General features: G+C 42.3%; 1 protein-coding gene across 1 annotated transcript in view; it reads right to left on the minus strand.

Annotated features, from left to right (window-relative positions):
* Window positions 1–23,135, minus strand: part of ATAD5 (ATPase family AAA domain containing 5) — a 61,215-nt gene that overhangs the window by 29,895 nt on the left and 8,185 nt on the right. Inside the window, 6 exon segments of the mRNA XM_017890862.1 lie at window positions 3,717–3,908; window positions 5,977–6,139; window positions 7,115–7,272; window positions 8,968–9,152; window positions 18,693–18,726; window positions 18,729–18,784. Of these exon segments, the coding sequence (XP_017746351.1) occupies window positions 3,717–3,908; window positions 5,977–6,139; window positions 7,115–7,272; window positions 8,968–9,152; window positions 18,693–18,726; window positions 18,729–18,784 (788 nt within the window).

The following is a 23,135-nucleotide window of genomic DNA, read 5'->3' on the forward strand; positions in this document are numbered from 1 at the left end:
AGATGACACCACTGCACTCCGGCCTGGGCAACAAGAGTGAAACTCCGTCTCAAAAAAAAAAAAAAAAAAAAAAAGCCGGGTGCAGTGGCTCACAGCTGTCATCCCAGCACTTTGGGAGGCTGAGGCAGATGGATCACAAGGTCAGGAGATCGAGACCATCCTGGCTAACACGGTGAAACCCCATCTCTACTAAAAATACAAAAAATTAGCCAGGCGTGGCGGCGTGCGCCTGTAGTCCCAGCTACTTGGAAGACTGAGGCAGAAGGATGGCGTGAACCCGGGAGGCGGAGCTTGCAGTGAGCCGAGATCATGCCACTGCATTCCAGCCTGGGCGACAGAGCGAGATTCTGTCTCAAAAAAAAAAAAAAAAAAAAAAATACATCAAGTAGCCAAGCATGGTGGTGGGCGCCTGTAATCCCAGCTACTTGGGAGGCTGAGGCAGAAGAATCGCTTGAACTCGGGAGGTGGAGGCTGCAGTGAGTCCAGATCATGCTAGCACAGTCCAGCCTGGGCAACAGAGTGAATCCATCTCAAAAAAATAAAGAAAGAAAGAAAGAACAAAACAATAATCTAAAGAACAATAGTGGCATAGTCTTATTGGACCCTCTTTTACCCTGAAAAGAAACATTAAAACATCCTATAAAGTCAACCTGGGAAAATGGAGAAAGATGCCACATTCACAGTTGAGAAGACTACTGTAAAGATGCCACTTCTCTTCATTAAGCTATAGATAATTGTAAAATTAAAATCTCAACAAGATTTATGGGGTAAGGTAAACTGTAGTCCATCGAATAAAGCAAATACATAAAAATTATTTTAAAAATAATGATAGGAGACTTGCCATATCAAATACTAAGACATGCTATAGGTTGAGTATCCCTTATCTGAAATGCTTGGGACCAGAAATTTTCCAACTGAATTTAATGAGATATCCCTAGGATGAGGCCGAAGTCTAAACATGGAATTCATTTATGTTTCATATACACCTGTACACACAGCCTGAAAGTAATTTTATACAATATTTTAAATAATTTTGTGCAAGAAGAAAAGTTTTGTCTCCATTTTGACTGTGACCTGTCCAGAAGAGGTTAGGTGTGGAATTTTCTTTTTTCTTGAAACAGGGTCTTGCTCTGTCACCCAGCCTGGAGTAGTGGTGAATCATGGCTCACTGTGGCCTTAACCTCAAGTGATCCTCTCACATCAGCCTCCCATGGAGCTGAGACTACAGGCATGTGCCACCATGCCTAGCCAATTTTTTTTTTTTTTTTTTTTTGTAAAGGTGTGGTCTCCCTGTGTTGCCCAGCCTGGCCTCAAATTCCTGGGCTCAAGCAATGCTCCCACCTCGGCCTCTCAAAGCGCTGGGATAATAGGGATAAGCCATGGTGCCCAGGCCCAGGTATGGAATTTTCCACTTATGGCACCATGTCAGCACTCAAAACGTTTTGGATTTTGGAGCATTTCAAATTTCAGATTTTTGCATTAGGGATACTCATCCTGTATAAAGCTATATAAATGAATTAAATCAATAGCATACTTCGGAAAAGCTATATAAGCTGAATGGGGCTGGGCATGGTGGCTCACGCCTGTAATCCCAGTACTTTGGGAGGCCGAGGCGGGCGGATAACCTGAGGTCAGGAGTTCAAAACCAGCCTGACCAACATGGAGAAACCTGGTCTCTAATAAAAATACAGAATTAGCCAGGCATGGTGGAGCATGCCTGTAATCCCAGCTACTCGGGAGGCTGAGGCAAGAGAATCGCTTAAATCCAGGAGGCAGAGGTTGCAATGAGCCAAGATCACGCCATGGCACTGCAGCCTGGGCAAAAAGAGCAAAACTCTGTCTCAAAAATAGTAAATAAATAAAATAAAATAAATGGGAACATGTCAGAGAGATGTGAAACATGCACACACATATAAAATATTTTACATGTACACACGTGTAAAATAATATCTATGGGATAATACCAGATTTTTCTTTCTTACTTTGTTACCTTTTTTTTTTTTCCCCTAGACGGAGTCTTGCTCTGTCACCCAGGCTGCAGTGCAGTGGTGAGATCTTGGCTCACTGCAGCCTCCGCCTCCTGGGTTCAAGCGATTCTCCTGCCTCAGCCTCCCAAGTAGCTGGGGTGGCACGCGCCACCACACCTGGTTAATTTTTGTATGTTTAGTAGAAACAGGGTTTTGCCATGTTGGCCAGGCTGGTCTCGAACTCCTGACCTCAGGTGATCCGCCCACCTCAGCCTCCCAAAGTGCTGGGATTACAGGTATGAGCCATTGCACCCGGCCACTGTGTTACTTTTTAACATTTTAGTTTTAAAATTGTCATCCCTTCACTTGAGGTCAGGAGCTTGAGAGCAGCCTGGCCAACATGGCGAAACCCCATCTCTACTAAAAATACAAAAAAAAAAAAAAAAAAAATTGTCATCTTTGCACAAGGGGCCATGCTAATTTTCTCTGTATCATTCCAATTTTAGTATACGTGCTGCTGAAGCGAGCACAATACCAGATTTTTTTTAAAGCACATATATTGGCCGTGTGCAGTGGCTCATGCCTGTATTTCCAGCATTTTGGGGAGGCCAAAGCGGGCAGATCAATTGAGGTCAGGAGTTTGAGACCTGCCCGGGCAACACAGTGAAACCCTGTCTCTATTGAAAATACAAAAATTAGCCAGGCGTGGTGGCGCACACCTCTCATCCCAGCTACTCAGGAGGCTGAGGCAGGAGAATCGCTTGAACCCGAGAGGCAGAGGTTGTAGTGAGCTGAGATCAGGCAAGTGACAGAGAGAGATGCTGTCTCAAAAAATAAAAAAATAAAAGCACATATATTTATAGAAGCACAGAAAAATCAAAGACTGAACACTTATCTGTTAATATGGCCATTTGTAAGCCCATAATCCATGAGGTTCTATTTATTTCGAAGACATATTTATTGTTTGAAAGTTGCAATAAGAAAAAAAAGAGAGAGAGACAGAGAAGGAAAGAACGAAAAGTTAAAAAACAAAAGCGTTCTAGAAGGAAAAACTCGAATTTACCAGGAATGGAAGATATTAATATTTCTGGTGCAGACTGTTATCATCTAATTATTAGAATATCAAAATCTGCACTTTGGGAGGCCAAGGTGGGTGGATCACCTGAGGTCAGGAGTTTGAGAACAGCCTGGTCAACATGGTACAATCCTGTCTCTACTAAAAATATAAAAATTACCTGGGCGTGGCCAGGCGCGGTGACTCACACCTGTAATCCCAGCACTTTGGGAGGCTGAGGTGGGTGAATCATGAGGTTGGGAGTTCGAGACCAGCCTGGCCAATCCCGTCTCTACTAAAAATACAAAAAAATAGCTGGCGTGGTGGCGGGCTCCAGCCCGGACAATTGTGCAAGACTCCATCTCAAACAAACAAACAAACAAAAAATTATCTGGGTGTAGAGGTGAGCGCTTGTAATCCCAGCTACTTAGGAGGCTAAAGCAAGAGAATCGCCTGAACACAGGAAGTGGAGGGAGGTTGCAGTGAGCCAAGATCGTGCCATTGCACTCCAGCCTGGGCGACAAGAGTGAAACTGTGCCTCAAAAAAAAAAAAAAAAAAGAAAAAGAAAATCTAAAATTAAAATACAACTGAATTAAAATTTTACAAAAGAATATAAAATCTTCTACTGCTTTGGTTTCCACTGTACATGTACTCAAAGCAATCTGTTTCTTTTGGGATGTTTTAGAAAATATACCTTTGGAAGTATCTAGCTTTATCCCAGAAGAGTTGTTTATTTTGCCAAGTTCTTCTGACCTCCTATTGGTCTTCTCCAGATTTTTTGAATATTCATTTGGTTTCTTTCTTTTTGACTTAGAATTTTCTGCTTCCACGCGTTTCCTTTTGGTTTCTTTATGACTGACATCAGCCTCTAGTTCTACTTTGGGAACTGAAGAAATGCATGTACTTCTTACTAATCAACAAAAACCAGTAATATTAATATCACTTCCAAGTATCCAATAGTCTTGTAACTTTAAAATGAAAAGGCAAGCTAGGTGCAGTGGCTCAGGCCTCTAATCCCAGAACTTTGGGAGGTTGAGGTGGGCGGACTGCTTGAGTCTACACGTTTGAGACCAGCCTGGGTAACATGGGGAAACCCCAGCTTTACTAAAGATAGAAAAATCAGCCAGGGGTGGTGGCGTGCACCTGTAGTCCCAGCTACTTGGGAGGCTGTGGTGGGAGGATCACATGAACCGAGGAGATTGAGGCTGCAGGGAGCCATGATCACACTACTGTACTCTAGCCTGGGTGATAAAGTGAGACCCTGTCTCTTAAAAAATAAATAAATAGGCTGGGCATGGTGGCTCACACCTGTAATCCCAGCACTTTGGGAGGCCAAGGCGGGTGGATCACCTGAGGTCAGGAGTTCAAGACCAGCCTGGCCAACATGGTGAAACCCCATCTCTACTAAAATACAAAAATTAGCCGGGCATGGTGGCATGCACCTGTAATCCCAGCTACCTAGGAGGCTGAGGCAGGAGAATCGGTGGAACCTAGAAGGCTGAGGCTGCAGTGAGCTGAGATCACACCACTGCACTCCAGCCTGGGTGACAGAGCAAGACTCCGTCTCAAAAAATAAAACTAAAAATAAATAAATAAACAAACAAATAAATAAGCCAGGCATGGTGGCTCACGTCTGTAATCCCAGCACTTTGGGAGGCTAAGGCGAGTGAATCACTTGAGGTCAGGAATTCGAGACCAGCCTGACTGACATCGTGAAACCCCATCTCTACTGAAAAATACAAAAATTAGGCATGGTGGCAGGCACCTGTAATCCTAGCTACTAGGCAGGCTGAGACACCAGAATCACTCAAACCCAGGAGGCAGAGGTTGCAATGAGCTGAGATTGTGCCACTACACTTCAGCCTGGGTGACAGAGGAAGACTCTGTCTCAAAAAATAAATAAAATAAAATAACATAAAAAGGCAAGAATCAAATATACTGAAAGCAAGCTAGAGATTTTAATACTTAGACTGTCTTTTATACAAGCTATATAAGCTAAAATTATCTAAGGCATTCCTTAAATGAATAATATTTTAACATAATTAAAGCTATCTTTGGGTTGGCATTTTTGGAAACTGGCAGGGATTAACGTTGCACATTGCATTGTACAAGATACTCTTACTTTAGCTGAACAACTCTCCCTGCCAACTGTAAGCAATGTTGTCTGCAGTGAACACTTCCAAGTGTCAATGGTTAAGTCTTAGTGTTTTCAAAACTGACATGTTAGGCTGGGCATTATGGCTCATGCCTGTAATCCCGGCACTTTGGGAAGCTAAGGCGGAAGGATCACTTGAGCCCAGGAGTTCAAGACCAGCCTGGGCAACATGGCAAGACCTGGTCTCTACCAAAAATACAGAAACTAGCCAGTCTCATAACCCAGTCTCAAAAAAATAAATAAAATTTAAAATAAAATAAGCTAGGTGCAGAGGCGCAAGCCTGTGGTCCCAGCTACTTGGGAGGCTGAGACACAGGAATCACTTGAGCTCAGGAGGCAAAGATTGCAGTGAGCCAAAGTTGCACCACTGCATTCCAGCCTGGGTGACAGAGCGACACTCTGTCTCAAAAAAAAAAAAAAAAAAAAAAAATAGGCCAAGCACAGTGGCTCACGCCTGTAATCCCAGCATTTTAGGGGCCTGAGGTGGGTGGATCACCTGAGATCAAGAGTTCAAGACCAGTCTGGCCAACATGGTGAAACCCCATCTCTACTAAAAATACAAAAATCAGCAGGGCGTCCTGGTGGGCTCCTGTAATCCCAGCTACTCAGGAGGCTGAGGCAGGAGAATCACTTGAACCCAGGAGGCGGAGGTTGCAATGAGCCAGGTTTGTGCCATTGCACTCCAGCCTGGGTGACAGAGCAAAACTCCATCTCAGAAATAAAAATGAAAATAAAATAATAAATAATATAAAAACTCAAAACTGGTATGTCAACATAAATGATAATAATTATCACTAACCTTGTTTACTATGACACTCAGAAGAAAGTACTTGGTGCTCAATTCGTTTTTTTAGGAGTAAGGGAAAATATTTTTTCAATGAAAATTCAGGGTTTGACCACCTAATTTCCTCAAGCAAAAGATTTCTTACTTCTTCAGTAAATTCCTTCCTTGTCCTCACGAACTGAAATAAAGAATAAAATGCACAATAACAGACCAACATCATCTATTCATGTTAATTACACTACTACCAACCACTTTCTGTCCATCATAAATCAGTATCAACGTCAGACTAGCTTTAAGCCGGGCACGGTGGCTCACGCCTATACTCCCAGCACTTTGGGAGGCCGAGGTGGGTGGATCATCTGAGGTTAGGAGTTTAAGACCAGCCTAGCCAACAAGGTGAAATCCCATGTCTACTAAAAATACAAAAATTAGCCAGGCATGGTGGCGCATGCCTGTAATCCCAACTACTGGGGGGCTGAGGCAGGAGGATCACCTGAGGTAGGGAGTTCAAGACCAGCCTGACCAACATGGAGAAACCCCATCTCCACTAAAAATACAAAAAACTAGCCAGGCCTGGTGGCGCATGCCTGTAATCCCAGCTACTAGGGAGGCTGAGGCAGGAGAATTGCTTGAACCTGGGAGGTGGAGATTGCGGTGAGCCAAGATCGCACCATGGCACTCCAGCCTAGGCAACAAGAGTGAAACTCCATCTCAAAAAAAAAAAAAATTAAACTCAGTTGGGTGCGGCGGCTTAGGTCTGTAATCCCAGCACTTTGGAAGGCCGAGACAGGCATATCCACAAGGTTAGGAGTTTAAGACCAGGCCAGCCAAAATGGTGAAACTTCATCTCTACTAAAAATACAAAAATTGGCTGGGCGTGGTGGTGTGTGCCCATAGTCCCAGCTACTCAGGAGGCTGAGGCAGGAGAATTGCTTGAACTCAGGAGGCAGAGGTTGCAGTGAGCCAAGATTGCGCCACTGCACTCCAGTCTGGGTGACAGAGCAAGACTCTGTCTCAAAAAAAAAAAAAAAAAAAAAAATTAAACTCTAAGACAACACTCGAGGCAATAAGAGTAGATATCCAAAAATTTTTTTCCTCTGCAAGATGTAAGGGAAACACTCTACAATGGATGAGCTATTTATTTAGTACTTACCACGGTAGCAGAGTTACTGCTTTTCAACTTTGAATTCAATGTTGAAAATTCACCAAGAGCAATAACACATTTTGAGAGATCTATCACTTTAGTGTTCAGTTCTTTAAATTTAGTTAAGAGAGGACAAGAGGGTGGTTTCAAATGCCACAAACAACACCCTAAAGAAAAATAGAAAAATATCTTAATAAACCTTATTTATACACTATCTATTTACTGAATGTCAAATATGTAAACATGAAAAGACTTGACAACTACATAATTAACACAAACGTACCAAAAACCCACTGACTATAAAGGGAACAAAATCCTACCCTCCAACAAATAGAATTAGTAAAATCACCTAGATTTCCCTCTCAGTTGTTAAAATAAACAAATACTAACAAACTTTCCTTTCTTTTCAAATCAACCTTGATACTCAGGTTAAAACTTTTAGGAGGGCCAGGCACAGTGGCTCACGCCTGTAATTCCAGCACTTTGGGAAGCCAAGGCAGGTGGATCACTTGAGATCAGGAGTTCGAGACCAGCCTTGCCAACATGGTGAAACCCCTTCTCTACTAAAAATACAAAAATTAGCCAGGCATGGTGGTGCACACCTGTAATCCCAGCTACTCAGGAGGCTGAGGCAAGAGAATTGCTTGAACCCAGGAGACAAGGTTGCAGTGAGCTGAGATCTCATCACTGCACTCCAACCTGGGCGACAGAGCAAGACTCTGTCTAAAAAAAAAAAAGAAAGAAAGAAAAACCATTTAGGAGGCAGTTAGCCTCCTGGTCTAAAGCTAAACTTTTAAGTTAGACCTGGATTCAAACCCAACCTCTGCCACTTACTAACCTTGTGAGCACTGGCGAGATCCTATATCTTAAGTTTCTTCATCCTCACATTCAGAGTGAGGGTGATAATTATAATACTCAACCTCTTAAAGAGTTGTTATCAGGATTAAACTAGATATGTATATGAATTGCTCAGCAGAATTCCAGACAATAGTAAGCGTTCAATAATTCTGAAGGTTGTAAGAGAGAGAGGTTCCCTCTGTGCTTGCCTCTCTGCTCATCTACAAATAGATATGCTAAGTTTTATAGCAGCACTCCTGTGAAAATGAGTTTATCAAAATGAGGCAAGAAAAGCATAACTAATTCCTACAGTCGAAGATACTATTTGAAAATGCTACATAAAGCTATACTAGTAAAAAAAACAAGAAAGTCTTCATCAATTGAATGGCCAGTGGCAGAGATGGGAAATAAGAAAAAGTAGAAAAAATTACTGAAAAGACTAGCTGGGAAATTCCCACGTACAGAAAAGAGGCTAAACTTTTTTTTTTTTTTTTTTTTTTTTGAGACAGGGTCTCGCTCTGTCACCTAGGCTGGAATGCAGTGGCATAATCACGGCTCACTGTAGCCTTGACCTCCTAGGCTCAAGTGATCCTCCCACCTCAGCCTCCCAAGTAGCTGGGACTACAGACATGCACCATCATGCCTAGCAGATTTTAATTAATTAATTTAGTTAGTTAGTTTAGAGACAGGATCTTGCTGTGTTGCCCAGGCTGGTCTCAAACTCCTGGGCTCAAACTCTTTTCTTGCATTGGCCTCTCAAAGTTCTGGGATTACAGGCATGAGACACCGCACCTAGCCTATACCATTTTATACAAGAAACTGGAGCATCCATGAGTGCTGGTATCCATAAGGTGGTCCTGGAAACAAACCCCATGGATAGTGAGAGAAATTGTCCTTAAAATTCCCACTAAAGTTACCATAAGAATGATAATTAAACCTCAGCCTCATCTTTAAGAAACTTACATAGTTTAATGTTACTGCTAACAGTTGAAGAGTAAATATTCAATAATAAAAAACAAACTTACCATCATCCTTTTGCTGTACATGAACGACTCGCTGGAAACTGGTACTCACTGCATTGTACACATCCAATGCAGCAGCTTTCTTTGCAATTTGCCGTTTCAACAAATCTGGCAAACCACTCATTAGGAAGTCACGCTTTGCTTTGCATTGAACATCATAATCCTGAGATTTTTCAGATGTATCTTGACTTTTAAGAAAATGATTTGAAAATGAAAAGCTAAGGTTATAAACATTTAAAGGAATAAACTATCTAGAAAGTAAACATTTTTAGGGCTGGGCATGGTGGCTCATGCCTGTAATATAAGTACTTTGAGAAGCCAAGGTGGGCGGATCACTTAAGGCAAGGAGTTCAAGACCAGCCTGACCAACATGGTGAAACCCCATCTCTACTAAAAATACAAAAATTAGCCAGGTGTGGTGGCGCGCGCCTGTAATCCCAGCTACTTGGGTGGCTGAGGCACGAGAATCGCTTGAGCCTGGAAAGCAGAGGTTGTAGTAAGCCAAGATCGCGCCACTGTACTCTAGCCTTCCAGCCTGGGCAACAGAGTGAGACTGTCTCAAAAAAAAAAAAAAAAAAACCACAGAAAAGAGAAGAAACACTTTTAAATTTAATTTTTAAAAATTAAATAAATTGGCGGGGCGTGGTGGCTCACACCTGTAATACTAGCACTTTGGGAGGCCAAGGAGGGTGGATCACCTGAGGTCAGGAGTTTGAAACTAGCCTGGCCAACATGACGAAACCCTGTCTCTACTAAAAATACAAAAATTAGCTGGGCATGGTGGTGGGTGCCTGTAATCCCACCTTCTCAGGATGCTGAGGCAGGAGAATGGTTTAAACCCGGGGGCAGAGGTTGCAGGGAGCCAAGATCACACCACTTCACTCCAGCCTGGGTGAAAGAGGGAGACTCCATTTCACACACACACAAAAAAATTAAATTAAATTAAATTAATAAGATGTATTAAATTCAATAAATTAATATTTTAGGTAATAAATTTACCTAAATATAAAATATATATTAGGTAATTTTATATAAAATATATTAAATGTTAGCTTTATGTATAAAATATAATTATAACAGTAATCATATAATTTATATATAATTATATTAAATTTATGTTTTAGAATTATATAAAATATTGACAAATATTAATTTATTAAATTTAATTATAATTTAGGTAATAAAATTAGCCTAGAATATTAGCTGGTCAAAATTCTTTTTTGCTTATCACAAAATGAAAGTCTACCCATGTTAAGAAATTAAATAAAATAAATACGTATAGAAAAAAGTGACTTAAAGGACATCCACCAAAATGTTAATGGGGGCTATCTTTGGGTGGTAGGTGAGTTTTTTCCCTCTTGTCTTTTGTTTTCTTGCTAAACAATCAGAAAAAAAAAATCACTGTCATATTTCAAAAAGTTAATACAAGAACTTCTCATGCAATATTGTTACCAATGTAACAGCACGAAAAGTAGGGTCCTTATTATTGTCTCAGTTTTGCCCAGTTTATCTTCAGATTGCAAATCATAGGAAGGCTGACTACAGTGGTAGAAGACGGACAAAGACAAAAGGGTGGGGAGAATGGGAGGTTGGAGTGGTTGAAGATGGTGTGTCACAGCTTATATGTCCCTCCTAGCCTGCCCGTAGAAAGAACAAGACTCGCAATACTCTGTGCAATTAGATATTTGGGCTGGTAATTCAAAAGAGGCTATAAAATCTTTTTCTGTATTTGTTTTCCTTTCCTCTTTGAGTGAAATGAAGGGAAAATAAGCTATGAAGCCAGACAGATATTGAATGAGATATCTCTTTTCTTTTTTACTGTTAATTGGAGGGAAGGAGGAAAAGATGGGTATACTTGTAGTTAAATTAGTATGTCCCTATAGCAGAAGGTAGGTGTTAAGGAGAGGGGTACATGGTACTAATATAAAATATATATGTTACATATAATGTATATGTTACATATATATTACATGCATATACATATATTACACACATAGAAATAGTTTTAAATGTTTGTGTGTGTGTACACATATACATACATATATATCTGGTATGGTTTGGATGTGTGTCCCCTCCAAATCTCATACTGAAATACAGGCCAGGTGCAGTGGCTCACGCCTGTAATCCCAGAACTTTGGGAGGCTGAGGTAGACAGATCACCTGAGGTCAGGAGTTCAAGACCAGCCTGGCCAACATGGCGAAACCCCATCTCTACTAAAAATACAAAAATTAGCTGGCTGTGGTGGCAGATGCCTGTAATCCCAGCTACTCGGGAGGCTGAGGCAGGGAGAATCGCTTTAACCCAGGAGGCGGAGGTTGCGGTGAGTCGAGATGGCACTCCAGCCTGGGCGAGAGAGGGAGATTCCATCTCAAAAAAACAAAAACAAAAAGAAACAAAAAAAAAACAACCTCCAATGTTGGAGGCAGGCCTAGGTGTTTGGGGTCATAGGGAAAGATCCCTCATGAATGGCTTGGTGCTGTCCTCACAGTAATGAGTAAGTTCTCAATCTATTAGTTCACCCGAGAGATGGTTGTTTAAAAAAGGCTGGCACCTCCTGCTCTCTCTTGCTACTTCTCTGGCCATGTGACAGGCCTGCTCTCCCTTCACCTTATGCCATGAGTTAAAGATTCCTGAGGCCTCGCTAACAGCTGAGCCGATGCTGGTGCCATGCTTGCACAACCTATAGAGCTGTGAGCCAAATAAACCACTTTTCTCTATAAATTACCCAGTCTTAGGTATTCGTTTATGGGAATGCAAAACAGACAAACACAATATCCTAACTTTATCTACTGAAAAGGCCTAGAAGCACTGCCACATCAGGAGCAATGAATTTAATGAACACCTAGACCTTCATCTCTAAATACCATCCTCCACAAAAAGGAACCAGGGGTCCGTAGAGAAATGGCTTACTGCAGAGCTGAGATAGGGCAAGTAAAAGAGAAGCCTAGAATATCTTCCTGTTCGAGAAATTAAGAAATGCTCCATAAATTATGAGGACTTGTCAAAGGGATATAGAAACCAAGCTGAAGAGCTCACACTGCCCAAATTAAAAACAGTTTGAGCATCAAAGTAAGTAATATGAATGGGTTATAATCCACTAAATAAAATAAAAATGAAGAGATAAGTAAGTAAATAAACTGAGGAGATAAAAAAGCTCTTCCTTACAGCAGCCAATTAACAAATAAATAATGACTGCAATGGAGAATCACCATTTGGAAACCATCATCATGTGGTTAATTCCATTGGAATTCGTCAACATTAAGGCCCATAATTGCAGGTTTGATGAGAAACAAGATTTTGGCATTTGGCCAGGTACGGCAGCTCACATTTGTAACCCCAGCCAGGAGTTCAAGACCAGCCTGGGCAAAATAGTAAAATCTAGTCTCTATTTTTAAAAAAGCAAAAGAGGCCAGGCAAGGTGGCTCACGCCTGTAATCCCAGCACTTTAGGAGGCTGAGGTGAGCAGATAACTTGAGACCAGGAGTTTGAGACAGCCTGGCCAACATGGCAAAACCCTGTCTCTACTAAAAATACAAAAATTAGCCAGGTATGGTGGAGGATACCTGTAATCCCAGCTACTCGGGAGGCTAAGGCACGAGAATCGCTTGAACCCGGGAGGTGGAGGTTGCAGTGAGCCAAGATGGTGCCATTGCACTCCAAAGCAGTCCTCCTGTCTTGACCCTTGACCTCCTGGTCTCAAGCAATCTGCCCACTTTCGCCTCCCAGAGTGTTGGGATTACAGGCGTGAGCCACTCTGCCTGGCCTACGCTTAGGAATTTTTTTTTTGAGACAGAGTCTTGCTCTGTCGCCCAGGCTGGAGTGCAGTGGTGTGATCTCGGCTCACTGCAAGCTCCGCCTCCCGGGTCCGCGCCATTCTCCTGCCTCAGCCTCCCAAGTAGCCGGGACTACAGGCGCCTGCCACCACGCCCAGATAATTTTTTGTATTTTTAGTAGAGACAGGGTTTCACTGTGTTAGCCAGGATAGTCTCAATCTCCTGACCTTGTGATCCACCCACCTCGGCCTCCCAAAGTGCTGGGATTATAGGCATGAGCCACCACGCCTGGCTCAGAATTTTTTAATATACATTTTTAAAATAATGATTTTTTAATACATCATTTGCAAATAAGGATAGTTTTACTTCTCCCTTTCCAAACCTTTATGTCCTTTAATATATTCTTCTTTCCTATTTGAACTATCCAGGACCTCTAGTAAGAGATGTCTTAGAGCATGGAGGATGTTATGATAAGTGAAATAAGCTGAACACAGAAAGATAAATACCCCATGTTCTCACTCCTGTGTGGAAGCTAAAAAAGTTAACCTTAGCTTGGGTAACATAGCAACAACTTGTGTCTACAAAAAAACAATTAGCTGGACATGGTGGTGCACATCTGTGGTTCCAGCTATTGGGAGGCTGAGACGGAAGGATCACTTGAACCCAGGAGGTCGAGGCTGCAGTGAACTGTGAGCGCACCACTGCACTCCAGCCTGGGCAACAGAGCAAGTTGCTGTCTCAAAAAAAAAAAAAAAAAAGAAAGAAAGAAAAGAAAAAGAAATCTCATAGAAGTAGAGAGAATAGTGGTTAATAGAGGTAGGAGAGGGGAGAGGGAGATGTAGCCAGAGGTTGGTTAACAGATATAAAAGTATAGCTAGACATGAGGAATAACTTCAAGTATTCTACAGTGCTAATAAAACAAAAATTTATTATATATTTTCAAATTTTGAAGAAGAACAAAAAAAAATTTTTTTTTTTTTTTAATGACTGGGTCTAGCTCTGTTCCCCAAGCTGGAGTGCAGTGGCGTGATAACAGCTCACTGCAGCCATAACCTCCCAGGCTCATGTAATCCTCCTGTCTCAGCCTCCCAAGTAGCTGGGCCTATAGGCATACACCACCATGCCTGGCTAGTTTTTTATTTTTTTTTATAGAGATGGAGTCCCACAATGCTGCTCAGCCTGGTATTTTTCTGTTTTTATAACAATACAACACACTTCTATTACTGTAGGTTTGTTCAATGTCTGGAAATCAGGTAGTGTAGAGGCCTTCAAATTTTTCTTCTTTTTCAAGATTATCTTATCTATTCTAGGTTCTTTGTGGTATATCCATACAACAAATACTACTGAGCAAAAATATAGCCAGGCACGGCAGTTCACACCTGTAATCCCAGCACTTTGGGAGGCCGAGGCAGGCAGATCACTGGAGGTCAGGAATTGGAGACCAGTCTGGTCAACATGGTGAAATCGCGTCTCCACTAAAAATACAAAAATTAGCCAAGCATGGTGGCAGGCACCTGTAATCCCAGCTAGTCAGGAGGTTGATGCACAAGAATCACTTGAACCCGGAAGGCGGAGATTGCAGTGAGCCAAGATCATGCCACTGTACTCCAGCCTGGGCGACAGAGTGAGACTTGGTATCAAAAAAAAATAAAAAGAAAGAAAGAAAAGAAAAAGAAAACTAATGATATATTTGACAACATGAATAAATCTCAAAACCATCATGCCAACTATAAGAAGCCAGACACAAAAGAGCATATGCTGTATGATTTCACTAATATAAAATTCTAGGAAATATAGATCAGTATAAAGAAGAGAGACTGGCGTTTGCCTGGGTTGGGTCCACTTAGAGAATGGACTACAAAAACAGCACGACGAGTCTGAGGCAGGTAACGAAAATAACTTGGTATCTTGATTATGGTGGTTTCACTGTGTGAACAACTGACAAAGCTCACCGAAATATACACTTTGAATTGATAGAATTGACTGTGCACTGTGGCTCATGCCTGTAATCCCAATACTTTGGGAGGCCAAGGTGGGTGGATCACCTGAATCCAAGAGTTTGAGACCAGCCTGGGCAACATGGCAAAATCCTGTCTCTACCAAAGAAAAAAAAATACAAAAAATTAGCTGGGTTGCTGGGCGCGGTGGCTCATGCCTGTAATCCCAGCACTTTGGGAGGCCGAGATGGGCAGATCACGAGGTCAGGAGATCGAGACCATCCTGGCTAACACAGTGAAATCCCATCTCTACTAAAAAAGTACAAAAAAATTAGCCAGGCGTGGTGGTGGGCACCTATAGTCCCAGCTACCCGGGAGGCTGAGGCAGGAGAATGGCATGAACCCGAGAGGCAGAGCTCGCAGTGAGCCAAGATCGCGCCACTGCACTCCAACTTGGGCGACAAAGCGAGACTCTGTCTCAAAAAACAAACAAACAAAAAGATTAGCTGGGCATGGTGGCACATGCCTGTAGTTCCAGCTACTTGGGAGGCTGAGGTGGGAGGGAGATCACCTGAGCCTGGGAGGTCATGGCTGCAGTAAGCTGTAATTGCACCACTACACTCCAGTCTGGGGATGACAGAGTGAGACTCTGTCTCAAAAATAAAAATAAAAAAGTCAGATAATGCCAAGTGTCGGCAAAGATGGGCAGCTACTAGAACACTTATACATTGCTGGTGGGACTGTAAAACCGAACAACCAGTTGGGACAACAGTTTGCCAGGTTCTTATAATGTTAAACATGTACCTCCCTAACGACAGAGCAATTCCACTTGTAGGTATTGACCCAAGAGAAATGAGAACACTTGTCCATACATGTGTATAAGAATATTCATAGCAGTCTATTTAATAATAGCCAAATACTAGAAATAACCCAAATGCCCATTAATAAAGAATAAATAAAAAATATTGCAGTAGGCTGGGCGCAGTGGCTCACACCTGTAATCTCAGTACTTTGGGAGGCCGAGGCAGGCAGATCACGAGGTCAGGAGTTCAAGACCAGCCGGGCCAACATAGTGAAACCCTGTTTCTACTAAAAATACAAAAAATTAGCTGGGCATGGTGGCGGATGCCTGTAATCCCAGCTACCTGGGAGGCTGAGGCAGGAGAATCGCTTGAACCCAGGAAGTAGAGGTTACAGTGAGTGAAGATCACACCACTGCACTCCAGCCTGGGCAACAGTGCAAGACTCCATCTCTGTCTCTCTCTTTCTCTCTCTCTCTCTCTCTTTCTCTCTCTCTATATATATGGTAGCATATTTATATAATGAGTACTATTGAACAATAAAAAAGAACAGACAACTGATATGCTACCTTGCCGGAAAGAAAGTAGAGACAAAAGTATACCGACTGCAGGATTTCATTTATATGAGAGTCTAGAAAAGGCAAACTAGTCTATATCAACAGAAAGCAGATAAGAGATTACATCGGATTGGGCAGAAATTAACTGCCATGAGGCACAAGAAGATTTTTTTGAGGTGATGAAAATGTTCTATATTTGTATTGTGGTGATAATTACAGATATGCACATTTGTTAAAACTCAAACTGTGGGCTGGGCACAGTGGCTCATGCCTGTAATTCCAGCACTTTGGGAGGCCGAGGCAGGCGGATCACCCGAGGTCGAGAGTTCAAGACCAGCCTGACCAACATGGAGAAACGCCATCTCTACTAAAAATACAAAATTAGCCAGGAATGGTGGCACATGCCTGTAATCCCAGTTACTAAGGAGGCTGAGGCAGGAGAATCGCTTGAACTTGGGAGGTGGAGGTTGGGGTGAGCCGAGATTACACCATTGCACTCTAGCCTGGGTGACAAGAGCAAAACTCCGTCTAAAAAAAAGAGAAAATAAAACTCGAACTGTTGGCCGGGCGCAGTGGCTCACGCCTATAATCCCAGCACTTTGGGAGGCTGAGGCAGGCGGATCACAAGGTCAAGAGATTGAGACCATCCTCGCCAACATGGTGAAAACCCGTCTCTACTAAAAATACAAAAATTAGCTTGGCATGGTGGTGTGCGCCTATAGTCCCAGCTACTCGGGAGGCTAAGGCAGGAGAATTGCTTGAACCCGGGAGGCAGAGGTTGCAGTGAGCTGAGATCACGCCACTGCACTCCAGCCCGGCGACAGAGTGCAACTCCGTCTCAAAAAAACAAACAAACAAAACAAAACAAAAAACTCAAACTGTTTACTTAAAATGGGCACATATCATTATATGGACAATATATCTGAATGAAGTTGATTTAAAAACATGTATGTGTGCACGTGTTTGTGGGTGTGTATACTACGCAAAAGCAGCCAGACACTAAAGAATATATACATGAAGTTTATCTGATGTTCTAGAATAGACAAAATTAATCTATGGTAATAGAAATCAAACTAATTGATGAAAATAGAAATCAGAAAATTTTGGTAATCTTGTGGTGATGGTGGTGGTGGAGATAATAGGAAAGAGGACACAAAATCTTTCTGAGTTAAAAGGAAGATTGTTATTTCTTGATGAGATGCACTTGTCAAAACTGCATAGGTAAGATGCGTGTGCTGGGCGCGGTAGTTCACGCCTGTAATCCCAGCACTTTGGGAGGCCGAGGCGGGCGGATCACAAGGTCAGGAGATTGGGACCATCCTGGCGAACATGGTAAAACTCCATCTCTACTAAAAATACAAAAAAATTAGCCGGGCATGGTGGCGGGTGCCTGTAGTCCCAGCTTCTAGGGAGGCTGAGGCAGGAGAATGGCGTGAACCCGGCAGGCGGCAGAGCTTGCAGTGAGCGGAGATCACGCCACTGCACTCCAGCCTGGGTGACAGAGCGAGACTCCATCTCAAAAAAAAAAAAAAAAAAAAAGATGCGTGTGCTTAACAATATATAATTATACCTCAGTAAAACTGAAACAGAAAACAAAGACAATCTGAACCCACATTGCTCCTAGACCTGATCTTCCATCATGCCACCCAGGCACATAAACTAGAATTTACATGTCATCCTATATACCTTCCTCTCCCATACCCTCACCCCCACAAATCTCATTAATCATCAAGAGATTTTTAATTCATCTCTGAAAATCTTTTTGCATGTCATCCCCAACAACCTAGTCCTTACCTCCATCATCTCACAATACCTGGACTCCTACATGCACTCTAACCCCTCTTCCATTCCATTCTTTATCCAGCAGGCCAATTAAACTTGTAAAATCCAAATCTGTTTATGTCTATATTTATGTTTAAAACCCCTTGGCTGCTTCTTATTTGCTCTTAACATAATGATAAAATCCCTTAACAAGGTCTCCAAGGTCCTATGTTGGCTGGCACCCACCTCTCACCCTTGCTCTCTGTGCTCTAGTCACACTAGCAGTTTTTGGTATTTAGCAAGCGCCTTCCAGCTACAGGGACTTTACACAGACCATTCTCTCTGGCTGAAACACAGTTCCTCCTCCTGATGAACTCCTGCTCATCCTTCAGATTTCAGTTCAGACGTCATTTCCTCAGTGAAGCCTTCTTTAACCAACCAAACCTCCTCAATATGAATTATACCTCTCCTTAGCACAACTGCAATTTTTCATTTGTTGGCCCAATGAATGTTTAATCATAGACTATCTTCCATCTCCACTTAAGCCACATGAGGACAGGGAATATGTCCTGTCTTATCCCCATAATATCTCTGATACCAAAAACAGTGCCTGGTACATACTAGTAGGTATTTAAATATTTACTGAATAAAATTCATTATCAGCTTTTTTGTATTTTTGGTTTGCTTATTATTCTGTTTTGTCTAGCGATGGCCAAAGCATTTGCAAAAAAATAAGGCATTCAAATAGCAGTGGCAGGATTGTCAATATTTTCAACTTTGAAACTGGACTTACTAGAGCTTCAAATGATAATTCACATGCTTTCTCATCAAAGTAAACAAATCAATACAAATACATTCCATAAAATATTTTGGCATTTAAAAATTTGTATTGGACTGACCTGTTTTCATCAAAACCAGGGACAGGATCAGCTGCTTTTGTGCTTTTCTGGCAAGAAATAAAGGAGCGACTTTCATTTTCCTTAGAAAATTCCTTAAAAAATAAACTTAGGTACGTATCGAATGGTTGTACATCTCCACCTTCAGCTCTTTCTTTTTTTTTTTTTTTTTTTTTTTTTTTGAGAAGGAGTCTCACTCTAACCCAAGCTGGAGTGCAGTGCCACGATCTTGGCTCTCTGCAACCTCCGCCTCCAGGGCTCAAGCAATTCTCGTGCCTTGGCCTCCTGAGTAGCTGGAACTACAAGTACGCACCACCACACCGGGCTAAGTTTTTGCCTTTTAGTAGAGCAAGACTCTGTCACAAAAAAAAAAAAAGAAAAGAAAAGAAAAACTCTTCACTATATCATAACTTTACTTACTAAAATAGAAATATAATACAGTTACAATTTTGTATAAGATACTAAATTTCAATCATCAGCACATTCAGAATAATACCCCAAAACACAAAAACAAAACAAAAACCCCAGAACATTCTAATATACATCATAAACATCATAAATGTTATTAAATCTGATTACCAGGTACATTTTTAGTGGATGTGTTAAGTTTCTTTCCTAGCACATCATTCAAACACTGAAGTTCCTTCTGATTTTTCTCTGGACGCTTTAAAGCAGTAGCACTTGAATCTATTATTATAACAGAATCCTAAGATAAAATAGGAGAAAAAATTTAATTAAATCATATAATATCATTGAAATTTCAAAAGAATCACAGTGATAGAAATCATAGAAAACATAATTAGCAGCTCCATACACCTCCCATCAGATATTATCTAATTGAAACAGAAAACACATGATAGAATAGCAGGAGTCCATGCTTACATCATACAAGCTTATATCATATCAGGGTGCGTTTATTATGACCATAGGCTTTCTTTTTTATTTTTATTCTTTTTCTTTTGAGTTGGAGTCTCTGTTGCCTAGGCTGGAGTGCAGTGGCGCAATCTTGGCTCACTGCAACCTCTGCCTCCCAGGTTCAAGAGATTCTCCTGCCTCAGCCTCCCGAGTAGCTGGGATGAGAGGTGCGCGCCACCACACCCAGCTAATTTTTGCATTTTTAGTAGAGATGGGGTTTCGCCATGTTGGCCAGGCTGGACTCAAACTCCTGACCTCAGGTGATCCATCCACCTTGGCCTCCCAAAGTGCTGGGATTATAGGAGTGAGCCACTGAGCCTGGCCTCACGTTAGTTTTTTGTTTTCTTTTTGAGACAGAGTCTCGCTCTGTTGCCCAGGCTGGAGTGCAGTGGCGAGATCTTAGCTCTGCAAGCTCCGCCTCCTGGGTTCACGCCATTCTCCTGCCTCAGCCTCCCGAGTAGCTGGGATGACAGGCACTCGCCACCACGCCTCGCTAATTTTTTGTATTTTTAGTAGAGATGGGGTTTCACCGTGTTACCCAAGATGGTCTCCATCTCCTCATCTCATGATCCACCAGCCTTGGCCTCCCAAAGTGCTGGGATTACAGGTGTGACTCATGTTTTTTTTTAAATTGAGACAGGGTCTCACTCTGCCACCCAGGGTAGAGTGCAATAACATGATCATGGCTCACTGCAGCCTCAACCTCCCGACCTGAAGCCATTCTCCCACCTCATCCACCCAAGAAGCCAGGACTACAGGCGCACACAACTATGCCTGGCTAATTTTTGTATATTTTGTAGAGCCAGGGTCTCCCTGTGTTGACCATGCTGGTCTCAAACTCCTGGACTCTGGCAATCCTCCCACCTTGGCCTCCCAAAGTGCTGAGATTACAGGTGTGAGCCACCAGGCCCAACAAGGCTTTCTTTTTTGAAAAAGCAACTAAGGTTGGGCATGGTGGCACATGCCTGTAATTCCAGCACTTTGGGAGGCCAAGGCGGGCAGATCACCTGAGGTCGGGAGTTCAAGACCAGCCTGAGAAACATGGAGAAACCTTGTCTCTACTAAAAATAGAAAATTAGCCAGGCATGACAGCACATGCCTGTAATCCCAGCTACTCGGGAGGCTGAGGCAGGAGAATCGCTTGAACCCAGGAGGCAGAGGTTGCAGTGAGCCGAGATCGCGCCATTAACTCTAGCCTGGGCAACAAGAGCAAAACTCCACCTTAAAAAAAAAAAAAAAAGCAACTAACATATGACCTGGTATTCATATGCAGAAATTTTTTAAAAAGCAACTAATAGACTGTATTCCAAATAAAACAGTTAATATGACCAAGCTATAAAAAGTCTGGTTATAGCCCTGTTGGAACTGTACATCCTAGAAATACATTAGAATGAAGTCTGTTATTTTCCTGTCATCAGCATAGATTTACCAGGCACTTAACCATGTGTGAGGCAACAAAGAAGAAATTAGGAATACACAGACAAAATTCAAGAATTGGCATCAAATGTTACATCTGAATGCAGGGAAGAGAGGGAGAGCTAGTCCATGGGCAGATAGTTTAACTAGTTATAATACAGTATGGTGAGTGCACCATCAACATACAAAAACATACAAAAGTACAGATTGGGAAAGAAACTATTTGTCTTGAAGGCATCAGCAAGCACAGCTTTCATTATTCTCATTATTTTGTTTTATTTATTTTTATTTATTTATTCTTTTGAGACAGAGTCTCACTCTGTCACCGAGGCTAGAATGCAATGGTGTGGTGTCCACTCACTGCAACCTCTGCTTCCCACGTTCAAGTGGTTCTCCTGCCTCAGCCTCCAGAGTAGCTGGGACTACAGGCGTACAAGTGCCTGCCACCACACCCAGCTAAGTTTTGTATTTTTAGTAGAGATGGGATTTCAGTATGTTGGCCAGGCTGGTCTCGAACTCCTGACCTTATGATCCACCCGCCTCAGCCTCCCAAAGTGCTGGGATTACAGGCGTGAACCACCACGCCCAGCCAATTTTTAATTTTTCTTGAGAGTCTTGCTCTGTCGCCTAGACTGGAGTGCAGTGGCACAATCTAGGTTCACTGCAACCTCTGCCTCCCGGGTTCAAGTGATTCTCCTGACTCAGCCTCCTGAGTAGCTGGGATTACAGGGTTACGCCATCACGCCCGGCTAACGTTTGTATTTTTAGTAGAGACGTGGTTTCACCATGTTGGTCAGGCTGGTCTCAACCTCCTGACCTTGTAATTCTCCCGCCTCAGCCACTCAAGTGCTGGGATTGCAGGCATGAGCCACTGTGCCTGGCCCATTATTTTATTTTTTTGGGTTTTTTTTCTTTTTATATATTCAACCAGAAGACTCTCAAATACAAGCACAGTTTCGAAGAGAAGGTGGTAAAATGCTCAGAATAGCCAAAAAGGGAAAACAACCCAAATGTCCATCAGGTGATGAATGGGATATTTGGCAACAGAAAGAAAAGAGATACTGAGGCTACAGCATAAATCTTGAAAACACATCCTAAGTAATAGAAGCCAGACACAAAAAACCACGTGCTATATGATATCATTTATATGAAATGTCCAGAACAGGCAAATCTACAGAGACAGAAGCAGATTTGTAGTTCGTTGTGGCTGGTGGAATGAGGGTATTGGGGGGTGACAAGAAGAAAAGAATCTCTTTTTGGGGAAATTCGAAAATGTTCTAAAATTGACTATGGTAATGGATGCCCAACTCTGTCACTATACAAAAGTCACTGAATTGTACACTTTAAATGGTGAAATACATGTATAGGAATTATAGCTCAATTAAACTATTTTTTTAAAAAGAGGAGGTACTGGCAATTAGCAGGATCTCAAAGTTTAAGTAGGAATTCCTCACATAGAAGAGAATACCTGGAATGTATATTTCAAGCTGATAACAATAAAACAAATACCGTGAAAATTGCACCATTGAGGGAGAAATGAACAATTCTGTGTGACTAGAGCAAAGAGTTGTTTTGAAGAAAGGGAAGAGGGCTGGCATTCTGGTAGGCCAAGGCAGGTGGATCAACTGAGGTCAGGAGTTTGAAACCAGCTTGGCCAATCATCGTAAAACCGTGTCTCTACCAAAAATGCAAAACTGGCTGGGCATGGTGGTACACACCTGTAATCTCAGCTACTCGGGAGGCTGAGGCAGGAGAATCGCTTGAACCCAGGAGGCAGAACTTGCAGTGAGCTGAGATCCAGCTATTGCACTCTCGCCTGGGCAACAAGAGGGAAACTCCATCTCAAAAAAAAAAAAACAAAGCAAAGAGGTAGTTCAGCCTATGAAAGATCTTGAGTGACTTAAGAAGGATTCAAACTGTATTCTGCAGACAAAAAATGCAGAAGGCTTTTATTTATTTATTTATTTTTTTTTTGAGGCAGAGTCTCGCTCTGTCGCCCAGGCTGGAGTGCAGTGGCGCGATCTCGGCTCACTGCAAGCTCCGCCTCCCGGGTTCACGCCATTCTCCTGCCTCAGCCTCCCGAGTAGCTGGGACTACAGGCGCCCGCCACCGCGC

The sequence above is a fragment of the Rhinopithecus bieti genome, unplaced genomic scaffold, assembly GCF_001698545.2.
Source record: "Rhinopithecus bieti isolate Rb0 unplaced genomic scaffold, ASM169854v2 scaffold_19652, whole genome shotgun sequence".
Classification (NCBI taxonomy): domain Eukaryota; kingdom Metazoa; phylum Chordata; class Mammalia; order Primates; family Cercopithecidae; genus Rhinopithecus; species Rhinopithecus bieti.